This window comes from Rhododendron vialii, chromosome 13a (assembly GCF_030253575.1).
Source record: "Rhododendron vialii isolate Sample 1 chromosome 13a, ASM3025357v1".
NCBI lineage: Eukaryota > Viridiplantae > Streptophyta > Magnoliopsida > Ericales > Ericaceae > Rhododendron > Rhododendron vialii.
In genome coordinates, this window is record NC_080569.1 from 4,928,640 (window position 1) to 4,948,953 (window position 20,314).

The 20,314-nt window shown below is 37.9% G+C and overlaps 2 protein-coding genes across 2 annotated transcripts; both read left to right on the forward strand.

Annotated features, from left to right (window-relative positions):
* Positions 1-802: 802 nt before the first annotated feature.
* Positions 803-13,155, forward strand: LOC131314167 (protease Do-like 9). The gene is made up of 10 exons (XM_058342658.1): positions 803-1,323; positions 2,255-2,489; positions 3,732-3,931; positions 7,682-7,850; positions 9,529-9,720; positions 9,814-10,046; positions 10,197-10,307; positions 12,098-12,154; positions 12,248-12,355; positions 12,616-13,155. Exons 1-10 carry the CDS (start codon positions 907-909, stop codon positions 12,754-12,756), a joined length of 1,863 nt encoding a protein of 620 aa, XP_058198641.1. The 5' UTR covers positions 803-906; the 3' UTR covers positions 12,757-13,155.
* Positions 13,156-17,898: 4,743 nt separating this feature from the next.
* On the forward strand, positions 17,899-20,006 carry LOC131313800 (probable serine/threonine-protein kinase SIS8). The gene is made up of 5 exons (XM_058342308.1): positions 17,899-18,480; positions 18,570-18,686; positions 19,170-19,361; positions 19,470-19,633; positions 19,712-20,006. The coding sequence occupies exons 1-5, from the start codon at positions 18,274-18,276 to the stop codon at positions 19,905-19,907; spliced, it is 876 nt and encodes a 291-aa protein (XP_058198291.1). The 5' UTR covers positions 17,899-18,273; the 3' UTR covers positions 19,908-20,006.
* Positions 20,007-20,314: the final 308 nt, after the last annotated feature.

Consider the following 20,314-nt stretch of genomic DNA (forward strand, 5'->3'; position numbering starts at 1 on the left):
GTTCCCCACTTTTTTTTGAAAATTATCCCCATACCCTACCCGATCCCCAAATAATCTCCGAATCTCCTACCCACTTGGGGCGGGGAACGGGGCAGGTTGGGTCGGGTCGGCTGGAATTGCCATCCCTAGAACTGAGTTTATATAATATTCTGACTTTTGGACATAGTTTTTTATTATATTGTGACTTTTGGATCTATATCTTGTTGTGACTTTTGGACATCATTCTATATGCATTTTCAGTACTATGCAAAAAATAAGGCATCTCAGTATTTGTCCACAAGTTGAACAGGTAGACAATATTAGTGGTTATGTTACCTCATGGCTGATCATAAAAATGCTGAATTGGAGGACAATTTTTTTGCAGAAAATTATAACTAAATTTCTTCTCAGGTGCCTCCTTATCAATGGATTATGGAAAAATGAGCTGTATTTTGGTTTAGAGGTATATTAGGGCAAGAGGAGAATGAGAGAATTACTGTTTTAACTCCAAAAAAGGGGGCCATTTGATTTTGCTATTAAAAGAACTAACGGCGAACTAACGGTAGTTAGTAATTGGATCAAATTAATTGGAACAAAATAGAAAGTACAGAGTGTAAATCGAGCCAATTATAACTATAGGGACCAAGTTTACACAAACACTTAACTATAGGGACCATTTCAAAATTTTTTCCCTCATTTGATATATATGTGTTCTCACTTGGTGTAAATTCTAGGTCCGTCACTGATTACATTTTTCTATATTTTGGTCAAAAGTATTATGTTCCCATAAATAGTTGAAAGACATAAAAAAATGGAAACCGGAGAGTATAAATTTAGAAGAGGGGGTTTCGCCGTGGGTGCACATTCCTAGGGCTACTACAGACAAAGCATCATACGAAAGAGGGGTTTCGCTTCTGTAAGTACAGTATGTGTAGGCATCTGATCTCTGTCTGGCCGTTCCGTCGTCTCTTTCATTCCAAGATTTTGGCTACTACTTCTCCGATCGCTAATCCTCTCTTTTGTAATAAGTTTAATAAGTCAATCCACAGCGATTCCAAGAAATCCGTACGGTTGCCGTCCGTTGTTTCTTCTTCTTTTTCTTCTCCTGCTTCCAAACTCCACACGAGTTTTCAATCTTTCCTCTCAATTTCATCACCGTATGATGATCGGGTCGACCATTGTGCTCTACTACGTAAATGTAATAGTAGTACTACCGTTATTAGGTCTTTCTCCTATCGCTCCTCTGTCAGGGACATTGTGAGGAAATCGGTAGGCTGTGATAAATATCGTGAAAAAGAACCTGATGATGGTGATTTTGAAGAATGCGGCCGGGAGGAGGATATGGTGAGTTACTGAGTTTGATTAATAATTAATTATCCGCGCTCTCTAATGGTGAAAAAAAAGAAAGAAAGAAAATCATGAAATAAAAATTCTACACTCTTTTTTTTTTTGACATTTACACCCCTTTTTTTGAATTTTAGCGTTGAAAGTGTACGTATTTTTTTGCTAGAAGACAAAAGTGTTGAATGTGTGTGTATTTTTTTGCTAGATGACAAAAAAAAAAAAAAGGTATAGATGTCAAAAAGGGACCGTAAAATTCAATTTCCAATAAAAAAGGAATCTCTATTGGTCTATTTCGTTTCTTAGACTCCGTTTGTTAAAATATTATATACAATGTAGAATATTTTCTTCTGTCTTTTTCTAGCCAAACATCAAAAATTAAATAAAATATTTCAGCTATTAAAAAGAATTTACTTGCAGCCATGCCAGATTAAGGTTGGTTATGCAAAAAGAAAGAACAGAAATGACACAGGTACTGAAGGTGGCATAGGGAAATTGTACCTACGGCGAGTCTCCGGCCACCTCCAAAAATTCTAAATAAAAAACCAAGGGGGCCTACGCAGACACACAGACACAGGAGTCAACGGCATTCGATGTGTGTAGGGTGATTGATTTAAATACTCTATTCATACACAAAAATAGGGTGTTTGGTATTTAGATAAAGAGGATGCTTATCTAAACACCCTATTTTTCGTGTATAAATAGCGTGTTTAGATCAAACACCCTACACACATTGGATGCCATTGATTCCCACGAAGGCCTCTAAGTTTTTTTTTTTTAAGAAATTTTGGACGGCTCGGATTGGCCGTCCGGTGTCCGGAGGCAGCCCGGCACGGCCGTCGGTACGATTTCCCTACGGTTTTGGTCGGTACTCATAGCAGTACTCGAACACCACAAAAATAAGGGTATGCTAATTATTGGATTCTTTTTCCAGCCACAATGTGATGCAGTTGTCGGGGTACTGTGTACTGCTGCGGAAGTGGATGTGTTTTCCCCGTGGAGAAGGAAACAGGAGCCGTCTTATGGTGCTGGATTAATCTTGAGTGGGAGAAGAGTGTTAACTACTGCTCATTCAGTGGATCAATACACTCAATTGGAAGTCGGGAGAGAGGTCTGGGGTCCAAGGTATACAGCTACAATGCTTGCTGTAGCACCTGAGTGTGATCTTGGTATGGTTTACATTACTTTCTCTCTGCATCATTTGATGCACTACTTTTTGTATCGCTAAATCTGGCAAAAATATGATATTTAGGCGAACATTACTTCCTTTTTTACATAAAAGTGTTAAAAGAAATCCGATTTGACTTTTCTAGCCCTTGATTAGATGCTCTGCTTTTACAATAACTATATGCTTTGCACTTATATACCACTGTGTTTTAAATATCCCTATTGGAAAGGTAATATGAACAACTGGGTTAGTGCTGCTTTGTGTAGTAGCTGGGACATTAGAGGGTGAATTTTTCCTAACATAGGGATTTGATTATGTATCTCTAGCTACGGGCATTCTTGAGTAGTTTGTTCTTATTTGTATTTGATTTGATTTGTGGTCATATGTCGGGCTTTCTTAGTTCTTACATGTTTGATTCTCGAGTTTAAACAAATCTTTATTTTTTATTTTTGTAGAATTTAGGTGAATGGTCAAATAATCTATTTGGTAGTGTTTGTTTGTTTTTGATGTTTTCGTTTGGATTGCTAGCGATCTTGCTCAATTCAAGATAACATATCTCAATGTTTGCATGCATAGTGGTTAAAAACCTACTGTACACGATATTTATCATATGATTCATATAGTCTCCTTCGAAAAATAATACGTTTCTCATTCCATATCCATTTTGTATAGAAATCCTAAATTATATATGTGTGTCCCCATTCAGTATGTATTCTATGATTACTTATTGAAAAAAAGTTGGGCCTTATTTTTAGAGCAGAACCCCAAACGCATTATTCAAACTTGTTTAAACTTTGATGTAATTATGGCGACGTGCAATTAATTTCAAAAAAACCAACCTCGATATAGGGCTTGAGTAGAAGAAAGAACCATTATTATATCGTGTTTTTTTTTGAATCATACAAGGGCTCTCATTTTCTTTCCGTGACTAACGCAGTAGGAAGCCTGAATGTGATAGATCCCACTTCAGGGAGTTAAAGTTTTGCATCTTAAATACTTTTTTTTATGAATATGTGCATAGTTTGTTGGTGTTATTAGGTACGATACACGTTACATATCCCAATGGGAATTATAAAATGAAAAAAAATTGATACACATACGTATTTATGTAACTTATCCTGATTTGGAAACACGAAATTGCAGCAAATAAGGCTTGGTTTGTCAAAAAAGAAGCAACATGGACTTTGATCAATTTTTCGATAAAAACAATTGGGTGATATTATATGTGGTGATTTGCATGCAGCAATTCTAACAGTCCATGATGATGAATTTTGGAATCAAGTTAAGCCAGTGGAGTTCGGGGATATGCCATCACCAGGAGATAAAGTGATCATAGATCGCCTTCGAAAAGATGAAGCGTATTTGCCTTTGGTGACTGCTTCTGTATTGGGATCGGGCATGACACGTTATTCATTTTGGGGCACCAAACTTCTGGCTTTTCGGGTATGTTGAAGGGAAAATTTCTGTGAAATATTGTTCTTAGTACTACAAATCATATGATTGAGTATCTCCTCTTTTTTAGGAGTTTAATTTTCGCAATCTCCAAATTACTCAAGAAAACCTCCAATTGTTATAATAATAATTATTATACTCCAGTTCGTAGATAGATTGTGTCGTCTTTGTTGTAAATTTTTGTAATAGCGTCATGGTGTAGAGTAGTTACTTAATGTCTCAAATACTTTTCTCAACCTATTTTCTCATAACTATGAAATTGCAAAATGTGGGTACATCATCAAAGATGCAGAAACCATGGAGTTAATGAAATTTTAGTTGATAGTTAAGCTGGTTCCAAAATGACAGCGAAGGTATGCTAGACTTACCAGTTATTTAGCCTTACCTCTTAAGAAGGAAATAGAACTTCATGCTAAAATATGGGTATAGCAATAAGCAATCCATACAGCAAACTATTGAAAAACTCTAATGTAGAACTATCATTATGCATATTTTGCGGAGAAGAAATTGCACATTATTATGTTGGTTTGGGTTGGACACAGAGGAAACTAATGGATTGTGGTCCTATCATGTCTGACTGGCTATTGATATGACTTACACTGCAGCTAAGCTGATAAGCACAAACACTTAAAAGCTGGTAGTGTGTCTTTGTCCGACATGTGTCGGACACCGACACTCCTCGTACACTTCTGGACACACGTTCATTAAGTTTTTTTTTTTTTTTTTTCATGTCCACAATTATGGAATAAAAATCTTAATTCAAACACATTCGACACTGTTTCTACAATGTGTCCTGCAAGCTGTCCTGCAACGTGTCTGACACTTCAATGATGCGAATGACTAAGAAATAAGCGAGACCAGCACTTCTGTTTCGAAGCCACCACCACTGCATAAACACGTTAGGTATAAACCTAGCTTACTATTCAAATCAATTAAGATTACTGCGAGGGCTTGCAATCCCCATCAATAATCACCCAGGGGATTATTGGGACTCATCGCTCGTGTATTTGTATAGACTATCTTAGGCTTGGCAAGAATCGTCTTGTCGGCACGACTGGTCCATCCTAACATAATCTATCTCATTCACTCGAATCGCAATCTAAGAAAACCATTGCATGAGTATACTTCATAGCGCGAATATAATACAAAGATAGGTAGGAAATATTCAAACCAATTCATATAATGAAAGATTCGTTGTCATACAATCGAATTCAAATAGTAAACTTAGAATCAATTCAAGAGCATAGTTACTTGAATGGTTGCTTCTTCTACACCCTAGAGATTGGTCTAGCCACTCATGATGAGACGAGTCTTTGAAACTTCTGTCCCTCTATTCCTTACCCCAAATAATGAATGTGGTTATGTATTTATTGGAATAGGAGACTTCTTTCCAAAGATGCTAGGGTTTCAAGATATAACAGAGAAATTCGTGTAGAATTATTTCCAGCTCTTTAGGGTCATCTTGTGAGGCTGTTTTGACCTAGTCAAAATTGGGAAATTACTATTTCACGCAAAGTTGTAGCTCTTTAAATTAGCTTTCCAACCCAATTTGAATTGCCTCAAATGAATAAACCAATGTAAATTTATGGTCAAAACACAGAAAGTTGTCCTGTTTCACTTCCAACTTGGGAATCAAACTCTTGCTTTTTCTTTCCAAATTCGATTGGTGCATATTTTGTTGAATAATTGTGAATATCCATGACTTCTAAACCTTCTAGGATTTTTTTTATTCTTCACTTGGACTTTACCATGTTGCAACCCGGTCCGTCTTTGTGTCCTTGAATCTCTAAATTAAAGTCCAATTCATGCAAACGGCTCCCCGGTGACCTATAATAACAAAATAGCCCAAAGTAATTCAAGTAACATGTACTAAGAACTTAAAAAATATAAATTAAGGGCCCCCCATGTATCGGCACTTATCAAACACTTGTCCCATACATTTTTTTCGTGTCCACAATTAGGAAATAAAAATCTTAAATCAAACACTTGTGCGACACTCTTTCTGCAACGTGTCCTGCAACTTGTATAAAACTTCTTTGATGTGAATGACTAAGAAATACGTGTGATTGGCAATTCTGTGTCCGTGCTTCTTGGCACATAAGCAGTGTTTGCTGCAGTGTCAGTGTTACAGCCTATGAGTTTCCCGTATTAGAAGTTTTGTGCTACACGCAATGTCTTTAAATCTAAACTGTTAAGTGATAAAACCGGAGAAGAAAATGCCGGCTGACATAGCAAACCTATAAAACCGGGTCAAAAAAAATTGGGCCTTTTGTTTTTGGCAGTAGATATAACTCTACATCGCCGCTCAAATTATTACGGACTTAAGTATCCGGGCAAGTTTTTAACTTCTCTAGCATATGTGGGATTGTAAGAGTTTTGGGGAGTGCTTTTATAGAACAAGAAAGCCTCACTTGTTTGATGTTTATTGATGTGGGATTTTGGTGCAGTAACTGTAAATTTAGAGCGTGTTTTTTGTCCTTTTAGCGTCCTCCAGTTTTAGTAGGGTCCTCCAGTCTATGAATGGGTGTCTAGAGTTCTTGTCAGGTAGTTTTTGATCATTTTGAGAAAGATATTTGAGAGGTTCCCTAATTGTAATCAAATCACTGATCCTCCAAACGGCCGTCATCCCTAACCACCAAAAACTTGGGAATCCTTGGATGGGAACTGAACAGCTGCATATAAAGAACGTCTTTCAATCACATATTATGGACAATAAACAAGACAAGTTATTTGTTTAAGTGCATCTAATATCTGTAGTATTTGTTATCTTCAACAAGTTTGTGACATAATTATGGTGTCATGTTTCAATTCTGGTTGAATTGTCCAGTTTTCAAATTTTGGCTATTCTCTATGCACAGCTTCTTTATGCTTTTGTGCCGAAAACAACTTTTGAAAATGATGAAGAGACTTATTTTTTAGTATGCTTTTTGAATTTTTCTTTCTTGATGTTGAAAAGAAAATTCTGCTTTTTATTTAGCAACTTTACCATAAGTGCGGCTGCAACAAACACCTGCATATGTATATTTTTTTGATTTTCGATACATCGATGGGTTATCAATTTAAGTATATATAGTTGGCAGCGTGTTTGAGTGATACTCAATCATACATCTTCTTGTATTAGCTAGGACTTGTATCAAATGTCAAACCGAATTTGCCAATTCAATAGGGATGACCCTAAATTTTTTGGGCTATACAATGAAATTTAAAATGACAAGACTCAAGGGCTAAGCTATGATTTGATCAATTCCAACTTTGGAAAGTTATGCTCTGGAGGGAATTATAATTACTACACTCTGTTTTTCAAGTAATGCTTACATTTGGCGAACAATTGTCCATTGATGATCCTTCTAATTAATTGAGCACTTGTATTGGTTATTTATTTCCTTTGTAAAACTTATGTCCATTGGCTTTTAGCATGTTCTTATTGGTACATTGGAGGGCATGGGAAACAAACTCTTGACCTCTAAGTGGGGAATGAAATTCTAGCCATTGCGCTTGCCATGATAGTTAATAGATTGATTATCAACTATAAACATTAAGTAGATTTTGGTAAACTTGATATCAATTGAGGCCCAAGAGAAATGATATGTTACTGTTTTGGCAAGGATTAGGGTTATGCCTAAGTGGGGCTTCCATTTTTTGGTCAAAATTTGGGAGCCCAAAGCGACCACATTGGTCTTTGCAACTGTATGGGTCTGTTTTTGGTTAACCAAATCCAAATACTTTGCTTCCATTTAACAGATCAATGTAGGCCGGAACGGAGCGTCTGGCGGTGGACCTGCTTTTGATGAAAGAGGCAAATGTGTAGGATTGAAGCTTCAGTCCCAAGGCTACAAAAATGGTGATTTTGTACCTGTGGAAGTTATTAAGCACTTCATTCAAGACTATGACAAGAATGGAGCATATACTGGTATGCTTGGATTTTCCAACTTCTTGTAATGGGCAACAGTGACTATACTACATCGCTAACCATGTAATTCATGTATTGTTGCATACATGTTTGGGCACTGTCTCGTAGGTTGGCTTGGTGAAATAGATTTCTGTGAAGATGCGGACTACCTACTCCTAGACAAAAAGAAAGGCCCATTGTTCGAGTCTACATAGACGTGATAAGTAGAAATTAAATTTAAAATTGCCCTATAATTTAAAGAACTCTTCAATCAAAACATAAAAGCTCTTAAAAATCTATACGGTTGAATAAAACTTTGATTGAATAAAATGAGGAACCTCTATGTGGTTAAGTAACAAATGCGGGAAAAGCCTGTCTCTTCCTTGCTCGCTCTCGTAGACGTTGCAATACTCTCAGAGCGTGTGGAATACTCTCTTTCTTGGTTTTTATCTAAAGTATTTTGGCGTTTGAAACTTCCCTAGAGTAATCAAACGTAACTAGCTGGTTTAATCAAAATGGATTCTTGGTAACATGGGGGCTAAAGAAAGAAAGAAATGTACAAATTCATATTAGATTAGGTGCGTAATAATATTTTTAAAATCTTAAATTAAATAAGTGAAATGGAAAACCCTTTATCTATTCGCCTATTCCACTGGATATTACGAAGCCTCCTCATGTATGACATGATTTGAATCTAAGCACAGAAGAGATTCTCTCTTAACTGGTCCATCCTTCATACGGTTTTTGCACGGACGGTAGTTGGAATTAGCGGCTCTCCTAGGTTCTCTCATCTGGGATCCCTAAGGAAGACGATCAAGTTGGTCCTTGCTTTTTGAGAAGCCGCTTTTATATAATTTAGGCTATGAGGTTGGAAAATTCATGGACCAACACCATATAGACGCCGATTTACTCGCCTTCTGAGATAAAATCCTATTCTCTCCTATCTCCCTATACGCTCTTCTGGCCTTCACAAGCTTCTTCTCTCATTGCCTTAAAAGTTGTGGCACCCCGCCCCTCTAATTAGCATAGACTTTCAACGCAGCTTCCTCCATGTTTTTTTAGATATTCTATTGTGAATTATATGATGAGTATGACTTATGTATTTTTCTTTGATGTGGAAATGTAACAGTGGTTATATTGTCTTTATAAAATCGGCCCTTACGATTCATAATCATACTTAGATATTCTATTGTGAATTATATGATGATTCTGTTGTGAATTATATGATGATTATGACTTATGTATTTTTCTTTGATGTGGAAACGTAACAGTGGTTATATTGTCTTTATGAAATCGGCCCTTACGATTCATAATCAATCATACATAAGATTACAAGATTCAGCTATCTAGAGTAATAAGAATTCCATTTGGGCTCACCGTAGGCACCTTATCGGTTAGAATGGGATGGATGTGCTTTGTCTAGACCTTACTGGGAGGATGGTGTCAAAATCGCTCCCATGTCTAGCCTAACTCTACTAATAAGCGGCTTTAGGGCCGATCAAATAGCTTCTGGTCCTTTGGCCTCTATATGAAGGTCCACCTTTTACTAATACTGAGGGTTTAGTGATCCCATCTATCTATTTGTATCTAATGCCAGCATTGCTACACCTTATTTCTTTGTTCCTTCCCTTAAATTGTGTGTTTGGTTCTTCAAATTCTTAACATTCTAAGCATCCCCATTCGTATCTTCAAAATACAGGACTCCCACTACTCAGCATCAAGTGGCAAGAGATGGAAAATCCTTATCTGCGTATGTTAATGAAGATGGAACATGATGAACAAGGCGTCCTTATTACAGAAGTCAATCCAAACTATCCAGAATCTGTGATTCTAAAACCAAATGATGTTATTCTCAGCATCGATGGGATTAACATTAATAATGATGGAACAGGTAAATCTTTTGTCCTGTTTTCCCCTTTGTTTTATGCAAGATTTGATCCTCAAACATCTCTATATTTATGCTCTACTTGCAATTGATTTTCAGTTCCATTTTTAAGAGGACAGCAGATAGAATTCAGTTATCTTATTGGTAAAAAATATAAGGGCGATAAGGTTGTTATTAAAGTGCGCCGAGGTTCAGAGATATGTGAATTCATTACAGAACTTGCAACACACAAACAATTCGTCCCAGCCAACATAATTGGGAGGCCTGTTCGGTATTACATTATTGGAGGATTTGTTTTCACAACTCTTTCTTTTCCATGTATGGAAGTTATGGTGAGTAGTTCACTTAGATATCTTGTGGTAGCTCTTTTGATAAAACTTAGAATATTATTTCATTAATCGGTTTTGCTTTATAATTGGTATGGAATGTTCCTAACCGTTGTGCTTTCTTTTCTTGTATTTATTAAAAACTTATTACCCTAGGATGATAGGTACTACAATGATAATGAGAAGTTCGAAGATTGTAATGAGAGGCCAGACGATGACAAGCTTTTATTCCAGGCTTTATACGAAGAGCCTGTTGTGCTTCTTCAGGTCTCCTTTGTTCATTTCTGTTTATTCTTCTCATGTGTTGTGAAAATTTATTGTATTCACAAATTGAATCAGAATGTATTTAGGCGAGAGAGTGGCTGAACCCACAAGGACTTCTGTTTTGTAGCAAAATGACGTCACTTTAAAGACACTAATCGGCGTGTCCCCATGTTGATAGGGGGACAAGGAGACACTCCGAGGACTCAGGCAAAAAACATATGTCTATTAAAGTTAATTATTTTTTTAAAGGGACACGGCAGAGACCTATATAAGGACCCAACAAAGGTTAAAACACAATTATTTTAAATTTTGGGAGGTAAATGTGAATTACTCCAAATATTGTGGTTTAAAAGTGAAATATTATGTGTATACGATGTACATGTGATGCTTGTTTATGTATATTAGTGCTTTATGCTTCTATCGATACCTATGTTTCCACTGGTTTAAAAAATAATTATTGCTTTGTTGTTGTTGTGTCCCCTGCCATGTCCGTGTCTTAGTGGTTGTATCCGTATCTGTGCTTCATAGCAAGTGATGATGAAAGATATCAAAATTTGACATATTATGATAGTTCTTACAATTATTCATGTTAAATTCGAATTCGATAAGGATTTCTTAAGGATTCTGAGCCATGTCCATGTCATGTTTTTGAAGGATTTCTTGAGTCCCATGACAGCTATATTCTTCATAACTTATCTTATCTTATCTATTATATAAGTTGGGAGGTATACTTGTGGATATATATATATCAGTCTGTATCCCATGAGGGGTCCTCATTTTAGTTAAATTGCGGTCCTCCACATTGTAGTTAAAATGCGGTCCTCATCCGTGTGTGTGTGTATATATACACACACACACATATGGGACTGGTTCTACCCACACAAATTTTTTCACAATTTTTGACACAATGTCAATCATTTATTTCAATGGCCGAGATTAGAAAACACTCCCCCCCCCCCCCCCCCCCCATCTCCTCACCTAAATCCCTCCCTCCCTCCTTCCCCACCGCACAAACCCCCCCCCCCCCCCACCCCCGGAGCATCTCCGGCCAGCTCTTCCATCTCCGGTGACCTCATAGTTTGGAGCCTTTCAGGTCATATTTTGATGATCTAAAAACATTTCAATTTGTTTAAAACATGTTTTTAAATATACCTGTGAGAAAACAGCTCAAATATTTGTATATAATATATATATACACACACACGTACATGGCAATAGAGTTATATATATGGGATTGAACCTATCCTCAATGTGTCAATGTCCTATTTTTTGGATAAATAGCAAATCAGCGTGCCCATGTCGTATTCGTGTCTCGTGTCTGTATCTGTGCTTCTTAGCCTTTAGCCATGAGCTTGTAGTCTAGTCCAAAGTTTTGTAGCTACCAATTACTTAATAACCCATCTAGGCTAGCCAACATGTGGGTCATGCAAACCATATGCGTTGGCAACTTTGCTGATAGCTTTGACGATATATTAGCAATTATCATGTTTTCTTTCATAATCAACAATTGTGTGCAGATCCAAAAAAACAAATCAACAATTGTGTATGGATGTCAAAAAGATAATTATATTAACGTATCGAGCACTACTTAAGAACCTAGAAATCAATTTGGGACGTAATTATCAATTATTATGCTTATTAGGTAGCTTTAGGGGCACAGTGGTGCTAAGCAATACATATTGGTCATCCTTAATCGTTTTTTAAGGTTTTGGCGAATATATATCTTTAGGGTAAGCAAGCATGAATATATTGGTCTGTTGTACTTATTTTTGGAGTGTGAATATGTTTGTCAGGTGCTTAAAGCTGACATCAATGCTGGGTATGAGACGGAGTTTACACTGCAAAATCAGGTTTGGAAATTTGTGCCACTTTCAAATTATGAACGAAACAAACCATTGATGCTAATTTGCTCATAAATGCTTCTTTTGCTTATTTCAATGTAGGTTCTCATCACTTTCAATGATAAGCCTGTTGAGGGACTAAATAGCTTGGTCAGTATGATAGAGACTTCTAATGAAGATTTCATGAAGTTCGCATTTGGAAACAAGAAGGTGGACCCCTTTCCATTTTTGTTCTTAATTTTTCAGCGAAGACCTCCTAATTTTATCATCAATTTTTCGTCTTTTGGATTTTTTTCCCTTTTGGTGGGATCAAGAAACCGGAGCGATTGTTTTGTCTGCGTCATTCTTGTTGCCTTTTTTGTGTTATGACAATTGACAACCCTATAATTACCATATCCATGACTAATTGTTGATCTTGATTTAACCATCTTATTAACATTGACAAGTTTGTTTTGGTCATTTTTGTGCAGACTCTGGTATTGCCGACAAACATTGCCAGATCAAGAACTCCGGATATCCTTAAAGCACACTCTATAAGTTGTGCTATGTCTGATGATCTGAAGGAATTAGTGAAGTTGACTCGAGGTGAAGAAAGTCCCATAAATATCTGAAATTTGAATGGTTTTGAGTAGTAACGTTGTTCAGTTACCATTCAGTGCATTCTTTTCAGCAATGCTTTCCAGTTCCATTCTCTTTAAAAGGTTGAGCTAACTTGTGGTGGCAATATCATATAGGAGTCAGTCAAGTTGTGAGATGTTGTGGGTGTTTGTTCTTGGATGACTTTTGGTTTTTACTAGGGCATGAGCTTTTCCAAAATATGCATAACTGCATTGGGCGTTGACTATCCACCCTTGTGAACCTAATTTAGATTACCTGTGTATATTCATCTCAAGACCGTCATTGTATCTGAAAGTTGTTTGATGGTTCGATTTTAGAAAATGGGCATCTGTGATTTTAGGATATGCTTCTGGAAGTGGGGTAAGTTTCTGGTTGTATGACTGTTCCCTGCAGTTCCGATAGTATCCTGGGAATTATTTCTATCTCATCCTTGCCACTTTAGGCATAGTTGGAGATGGCATGGGTGCATATGTTACTTTTGACAAAATGTGCAGACTAGTATTGAGACCGAGTTACTTGATACTGAGTTGGTAAGTAGGCTACATAGCCCCTTGTTCGCGTACTTGTTAAACATTATTTCGTCTACCAAAAAGTGTTACTGGTTCATGAACTTGAATGTTTTTCCCATGACGAATGCATGCACAAACTTCTTTCTAGGCTTGCACTGCCTATAATTTTCTTGCATGTATCTCTTGCAATTTTGTTATATTTCTTATTTTCATTTTTGTTGTCCTTGACAACAATTTTGTCTATTGGAGGCCTTGTTATGCCAATGTGTATTAATGTCCGGAAAGATTGATGCTTTTATAAATGCAGTATGTTTTTCCATTTTCATTTATGTATAGCCTATGTATCTAGGAATAGATGCGGTATTTAACTTCTTTATTTCCACACCTATATATAAGGAGTTAGCCAAGAAGGCTTCCCTTTTGCCCAAAATCGACAAAAGTGCCCCTGGGTTTTTGAGACTAGTGTTGGCTGTTCAGGGGTACTGTGGACTTTTCATGTTTTCTGATTGAGTCCACAAAAGTGCCCCTGGGTTTTAGAGACTAGTGTTGGCTGTTCAGGGGTACTGTGGACTTTTCATGTTTTCCGATTGAGTCCCTTTTCTGTGTTTGTTTTGTCAGAGTCTCGAAGGGCATTTTGGGCAGACAAAAAAATGGATATGAATGTTTACTGTTCTTGTGGCATGAGACTGTTCTTGCGGCGTAAACAGGTACATATTCTCAAAGAAGAATGAATTTCTAGTTTTCGAAATCTCATCGCTCATATGGAGGAAGAACTGAGTAAAAATCATGTCTCTTGGCAAATCAATGGCTTCCGAGTAAGACCTCGATGACGGCGAAGATGACAACGACGAAACAGTGTTGAGCGAGATCGATTTGGATAAAGAGTTTGTCTTCAAGAGCCCTCATCGAGTGAGTTCTTGGTCCACATCTATTTCTCAATCTAAGGCTAAGTTTTTATTTTTAGTTTTTGCATCACAGCGAAAGCAATTTGAGTCGATCATTAACATTGGTTCATCCGAATTAGAATTCCCAGCGCAAGCAATTTTAATGTTTATCGGCTTTTCATTTTGAGTCAATTATTAACATACATGCCAATTTGGAAAATAACTTAAATTACTCTCATCATACTAGGCTTATCTTGCAATACCTGTTTTGACGTCGCAAAACATACGAATCAAAAATTTCTATATCAGACAAAGTTGTGGCACTTGGAATTTACTTTCTAATAACTCCACTTAAATCAAATCAAACAAATAGCCAAGTAGATGTCGCACTCTGAATCTCCCCCATGAGACGAAGGATTAACGGAAGAAAATTTTCATTTATAGTGCGACGAAAATGCCATTTTTATTATCAAACTGGATTAGAACAACTGAGACTAGCTTTTTAAAGATTTAAGAGTTGCCACTTAACATGAAACCAGGTGTGTTAAGTCACCTCCGAATGCAAAAAAGTATGCATTCGGCGGGGGGGTTTGCTTTTGAAAATATTTTGCTTTGCCATGCCAAAATGTGACTCTTCTTGCTTTTGGTTTGTGAAGACAAAGATTGAGTTCGGAAATTTACTATTACGTGTAAAGTCGAAGGTGACACCTTACCCCGCCCTTTCGGTACTAACTTCTCAATCTTAACATTTTTAAGAAAACAGGCCCTGTCGGGAAATGAAAGGTAGGAAATATATTAACTGGTACGAACAGTGCAACGAGAGATATGCTAAAAATCAAAAGAAAAAGTTCACTAATTGAATAAAGCTAGAATTTTGATAGCAGATAAGGGGGAGCCTATCTGAAGATACTACATCACTAATTTATGTCACTGAATCGAAATATACTAGGCTCAACTTTATCAAATTATCAAAGATAGCAAAGCTGGCATTTTGAGGCACCAAATAAAGGGAGTTGATGATGGCTCAAACCATACCCAAGTCCAATACCCCGTTTGCTTCAAAATACTAATTAAATTATTGGGCAAATTTCAGTTTGACCCCTCGTGGTTTGGGCCGGGTGCGGATACACCCCTCCCCCTTTGAATATCACCACATAACACCCTGTGGTTTGTGGACTGATATGCACAGTTAGAGTTCCCATCTAATTTAACGGGAGGTGTGATTCACTCGCCTATTTTGAGAGTGATTGTGAGTATGACAATAATTTTAAAACAAAACACCCTAACCTATCCCCAAAATTACACAAGTGCCATCCTACCCACCTCCATCTTCTTCATCTAAACTAGTGTAAACCCAAACCCTTACCCCATGGACCAACATCCACACCACAACAGCCAGCAGCAACAGCGGTCGGGTAAAGAGAACCACACCACAACAGCCGCTTGATAAATCCTAAGCCATTAGGCAGAAGACCGGTTCCACCCAGGAGAGCAACCGACGGGTAACCAAAACGCCCAAACATCTCCCCCACCTGTCGCCGAGATCCACCAAATTAACAAATTAATCTTGCAATCCATCATTACACGCCAAGTCCAAAATTAGAGAACTCATTAATACTGCAAATCTATACATGACACGCCATTATATGCCTAATTAATTCAGCTGTAACAAAAATATTCTCGTAAATTACAGTGAGCGCCAAGAATCTACGCAGTGATCTCAAATCAAGAGGTCAGTGGCCCGAGTACATTTCATATCGTTTAGCTCCGGCTACACCATCGTTCTTGTGGTGAACCGGGGACTGGGTATGACCATGGCGATGATGGTGATAATTTCCAGGACTCTGTTGGTGCCTCTGGGCCGTTTGCTTCTGCTTCGCGCTGGCTTTCAACTCCTTGGGAGAAACTTATCCCGAAGAGAGTGATCTGTTGAATTCAAGAAATTGAGACAGTGGTGTGGAACGGAGAAGCAGACTGAGTTGAGGGAGAGAGAGAGAGAGAGAGAGAGAGAGAGAGAGAGAGAGAGAGAGAGAGAGAGAGAGAGAGAGAGAGAGAGAGAGAGAGCTGGGGTAGTGGTGGGATGAGGAAGCATTATAATCATTTTACAAGTTCTGTTAACAGAGTTAGATGTGCACATCAGTCCATAAACCACAGGGTGTTATGTGATGATATTCAAAGGGGAGGGGTGTATCCGCACCCGGTCCAAACCATGAGGCGTCAAACTGAAATTTTCCCTAAATTATTTAACGTATTGCATCCCAAAAGCGAGACATCGGAGCGGCTGACTTAGCAACTTACATACCTAACCCCGATACTCACAATCTTTTTATGGATGCTAACGTTGTTATAATAACCCCGGACATTTTGAGAACTAGGGGCTGGGGCACACGCGATGCGTGTGCAAATCGAATTTTTATAATATTTGTGAAAATTTGATCAAACAATAAGTGAAGAGCATTTTACAAAAACGTTGTGAAAATCCGACTTGCACACGCATCGCATGTGCCCCAGCCTCTAGTCTCTTTTATTTTTCAATTCAAAATTTCACCATGTTGCCCGAAATTTTGACCCAACTTCACTAACTCAGTTCCAAACCAAACACACTCTCGAGTTAACTCACTTTCACCTCCACCGTCGATGCCGCGGACCACCATCACCATTGACTCCCGCGTCCACTCTTTGCACTTGTCCAACAAAATTGAAATCACTTATTTTTCCAACAAATCTTCCCCAAAAACAATTTCCTATAATACAAAACAGTTTGCTATGAAACATTGAAATTAGATGCAAGTTTCTCATGCTGATGCATAAAAAGTTTCTCATTCTTCACTGCATAGTCACAATAATATCACGGAATCAACAACAATAAAAGTAAGGCAATCGATCAATCACGAATATTCTCAATTATCGGATTGCAACGAATATCGAATTGTCAATGATAGATTGGCTCAAGAGGATTTCAAAAAAAGGGATCACATGCTTAACCACTCACCTCGATCGAAACAAATGGATCACCAAAATGCAATCCTCACGTACTCTACTAATCTGAATCACAATGAAGGTAAAATGCATAAGTATAAGTACTTACATTAAAGACTATCAGATAAAATGCTACTGTACAGCTACTACTAATATGTCTAATAACAATTATGTACTGTACTTTATAAGTCTGCCTCCCAATAAGTCATGACCCTACCAAGCCCATCACCCACGCACACACAGCACCACCACTTCTCACAGCACATGCACACGCCACACATGCTCTCTCTCTCTCTCTCTCTGTGCACTATCAAACAAAGCCCACTGATTCACTTTCTAAAGAAACAAAACCCATATAATAGAAGACTTTTTGCTGAACCATGTTAGTTGCCACATAGCATTTGACTACTGCTTTTGTGTGTGTGTGTGTGTGTGTGTGTGAGAGAGAGAGAGAGAGAGAGAGAGAGAGAGAGAGAGAGAGATAGAGAGAGAGAGAGAGAGAGATGAGAGAGAGAGAGAGAGAGAGAGAATACCTTAATTGGAACAGAGCAGGTTTTGCATTGGAACAGTCGAAAGAGTGGTGAAATGAATGAGAGGGATCGAACTGCTGGAGACGGAGCAGTTGAAGGGAAAAGGGTGGTAACTATTTTTGGGAGTTTTTTTGTGCGGTAAAATGTCTAATATATCCCCAAAACTAACTATTTTGTTTTGTGTGGTTTTTCTCTTTAGAACCCAGAACATTCAACAGGAGAAGGCCCCAGATGATCTTATGGCTGAAGGCCAAAGATCAACATCATGTTTCAACTGCAGTAACAGACGGTGAAGTTGGAATTGGCATACCATGGGCCAACAACTTGGAAGTTTCAGGCCTGTTTCAAGTTTACCAACAACCCAGGGATGAAAATTCTCTGGCTGATTTACTCTATGGTTTAAAAGACGGCCTAGTTTCTCATGAATCCTCAAATCCTTACCCGTCTGCAGCTTTTGACAATGCTTCTATTGGGGGAAAATTCACATAATTTTCATACAAAGCAGAAACCTGGTTTTAGGAGAGAAGTATCTCTATGATGATGATTTCGATTACCCTGATCAGACAGTTGCAAAGTCAGACATTCTGGGATGCCCTGATGACAAGGAAATGCCAGAAAAAATTTCACCTAATGTGTGTTATGAGCAAAATATGCTGGATCCCATGATTTTTGTTGAACAGGCGGCTGATAGCTTATTTCCCGGAATGGATACTTTCTCCGCAACTGTCCCTCATGCAGTGGATGCAACTGGTGGAGCAATTCTATCTTCCAATGTTGCGGAGCATGAAAGCATACTTGAAGAGTCCGACCCTGAGGTTATATCCTCTTCCTATTTTGTTTTCCAGTTCTGGTTTATTAACTTTGGTTCTGGCTGTAGTTTGAGATCATACTTGGTTCTGTGTAGAGTGACAAAGGTGGTGATGGAGATAAGGGCGAATCGATTACTGATGCAGTGATAGCTGAATTCGAAGCTGACATTTACGGTTTGCAGGTTTGCACCTGCTATTTCAATTCCTGCCTGGTTTCTATGCTTATTTTTCTCAGTTAAAATGTTGTGGTACTGTAGCACCCTTGAAAGAATAGAAAGGAGAGAGAGAGAGAGAGAGAGAGAGAGAGTACCTTCTCTTACCTAGCTTACCTCCAATTCCTATGGTCTTGCCATCTAATGGCTTACTAATGATATATGGGTTGGCAGGCTCTGTGTAGAATTTCCTTTATCTCCATGATGGGAGCTTTGCTAAACATGAGAACTAACGTTTTTTGTCCTTAATAATTCTTAAAAAGTCTCACTGCGCAGGCATGCCTGGCCCTTTTTCCTCAATAGTTTTTCCACGGCCATTCATTATATAACTTACATTTCTTTCCATGGCCCTTTCCCTCAATAATCTGGTTCTATATTTCTATTAGGAGTTAAGTTGCCAAAGAAAATGTATGTAGTGTTTAGGTCATTGTTTTTGTTGATATTTTCTGGGTCTTGCTAATTAACTTTGGTCCTAAATTTTAGCCACTTAAAACAACTGAACTTCCTCATGCTGATATCCAAATTATAAAGAATGCTGATCTTGAAGAACTGCGAGAGTTAGGATCTGGTACATATGGAACTGTTTATCATGGGAAGTGGCGAGGATCAGATGTTGCTATCAAGAGAATTAGAAGTAGCTGCTTTTCTGGGAGATCATCAGAGCAAGAGCGGTTGGTGGGTGGCCCTTTTCTCTTCCCATTGTTTCTTCTGGAGCATTTGCCGTTTCTTTCTTTGCTTACAGATTTTTTGTCTGTTAAATTGATGTTTTTTTCCCTGTATTAGACCAGAGACTTCTGGAGAGAGGCACGCATCCTTTCTAATCTTCATCATCCCAATGTGGTTGCTTTTTATGGGATGGTACCAGACGCCGCTGGGGGAACCTTGGCAACTGTAACTGAATTTATAGCGAATGGCTCACTAAGGAATGTCCTAGTTAAGAAGGATAGGTGAGTTAGCCTCCTTTTTCTATTCTTCAGAGTAATTTTGGTTATTTTAACGGTGGGTTGTTGGGATTCTATTTGCAGATCACTTGATCGCCCCAGGAAGCTTATTGTTGCCATGGATGCAGCTTTTGACATGGAATACTTGCATTTCAAAAATATCGTCCATTTTGATCTTAAATGTGACAATCTACTTGTCAATCTGAGGGATCCACAACGACCCATATGCAAGGTAATCTCAAACCACACATCTTGTAAATCCATGCAAGGGTACAGATAGATGCAACTCTGAGAGCTTCCACTGAATACAAGGGGTGCATGTACAGTTTAACTTAGTTTTCAATATTTAATCAATAAAGATTGCTTTCTACAAGGAACCAGGGAGTTAGCATGAAAGCATTGAGGATCAACTATGACAACCATTTTATGACAAATTTTAGCATGTTTTAACATGACACATTTTGGTACAAATCAGTCAACAATCAGTGAGAATCAACTATGACAACCATTTTATGACAAATTTTGCAAATTCAGCATGTTTTATCATGACACATTTTGTGACAACATCAGAACAATCAAAATTCCGAAGTACCCAAAAAAAAAAAAAAAAAAAGAATCACGAACAATCAGAATCCATGGTAAGTTGAATCAATATGATTCCAACAATGGTTCCTTTCAGTCCCCAAA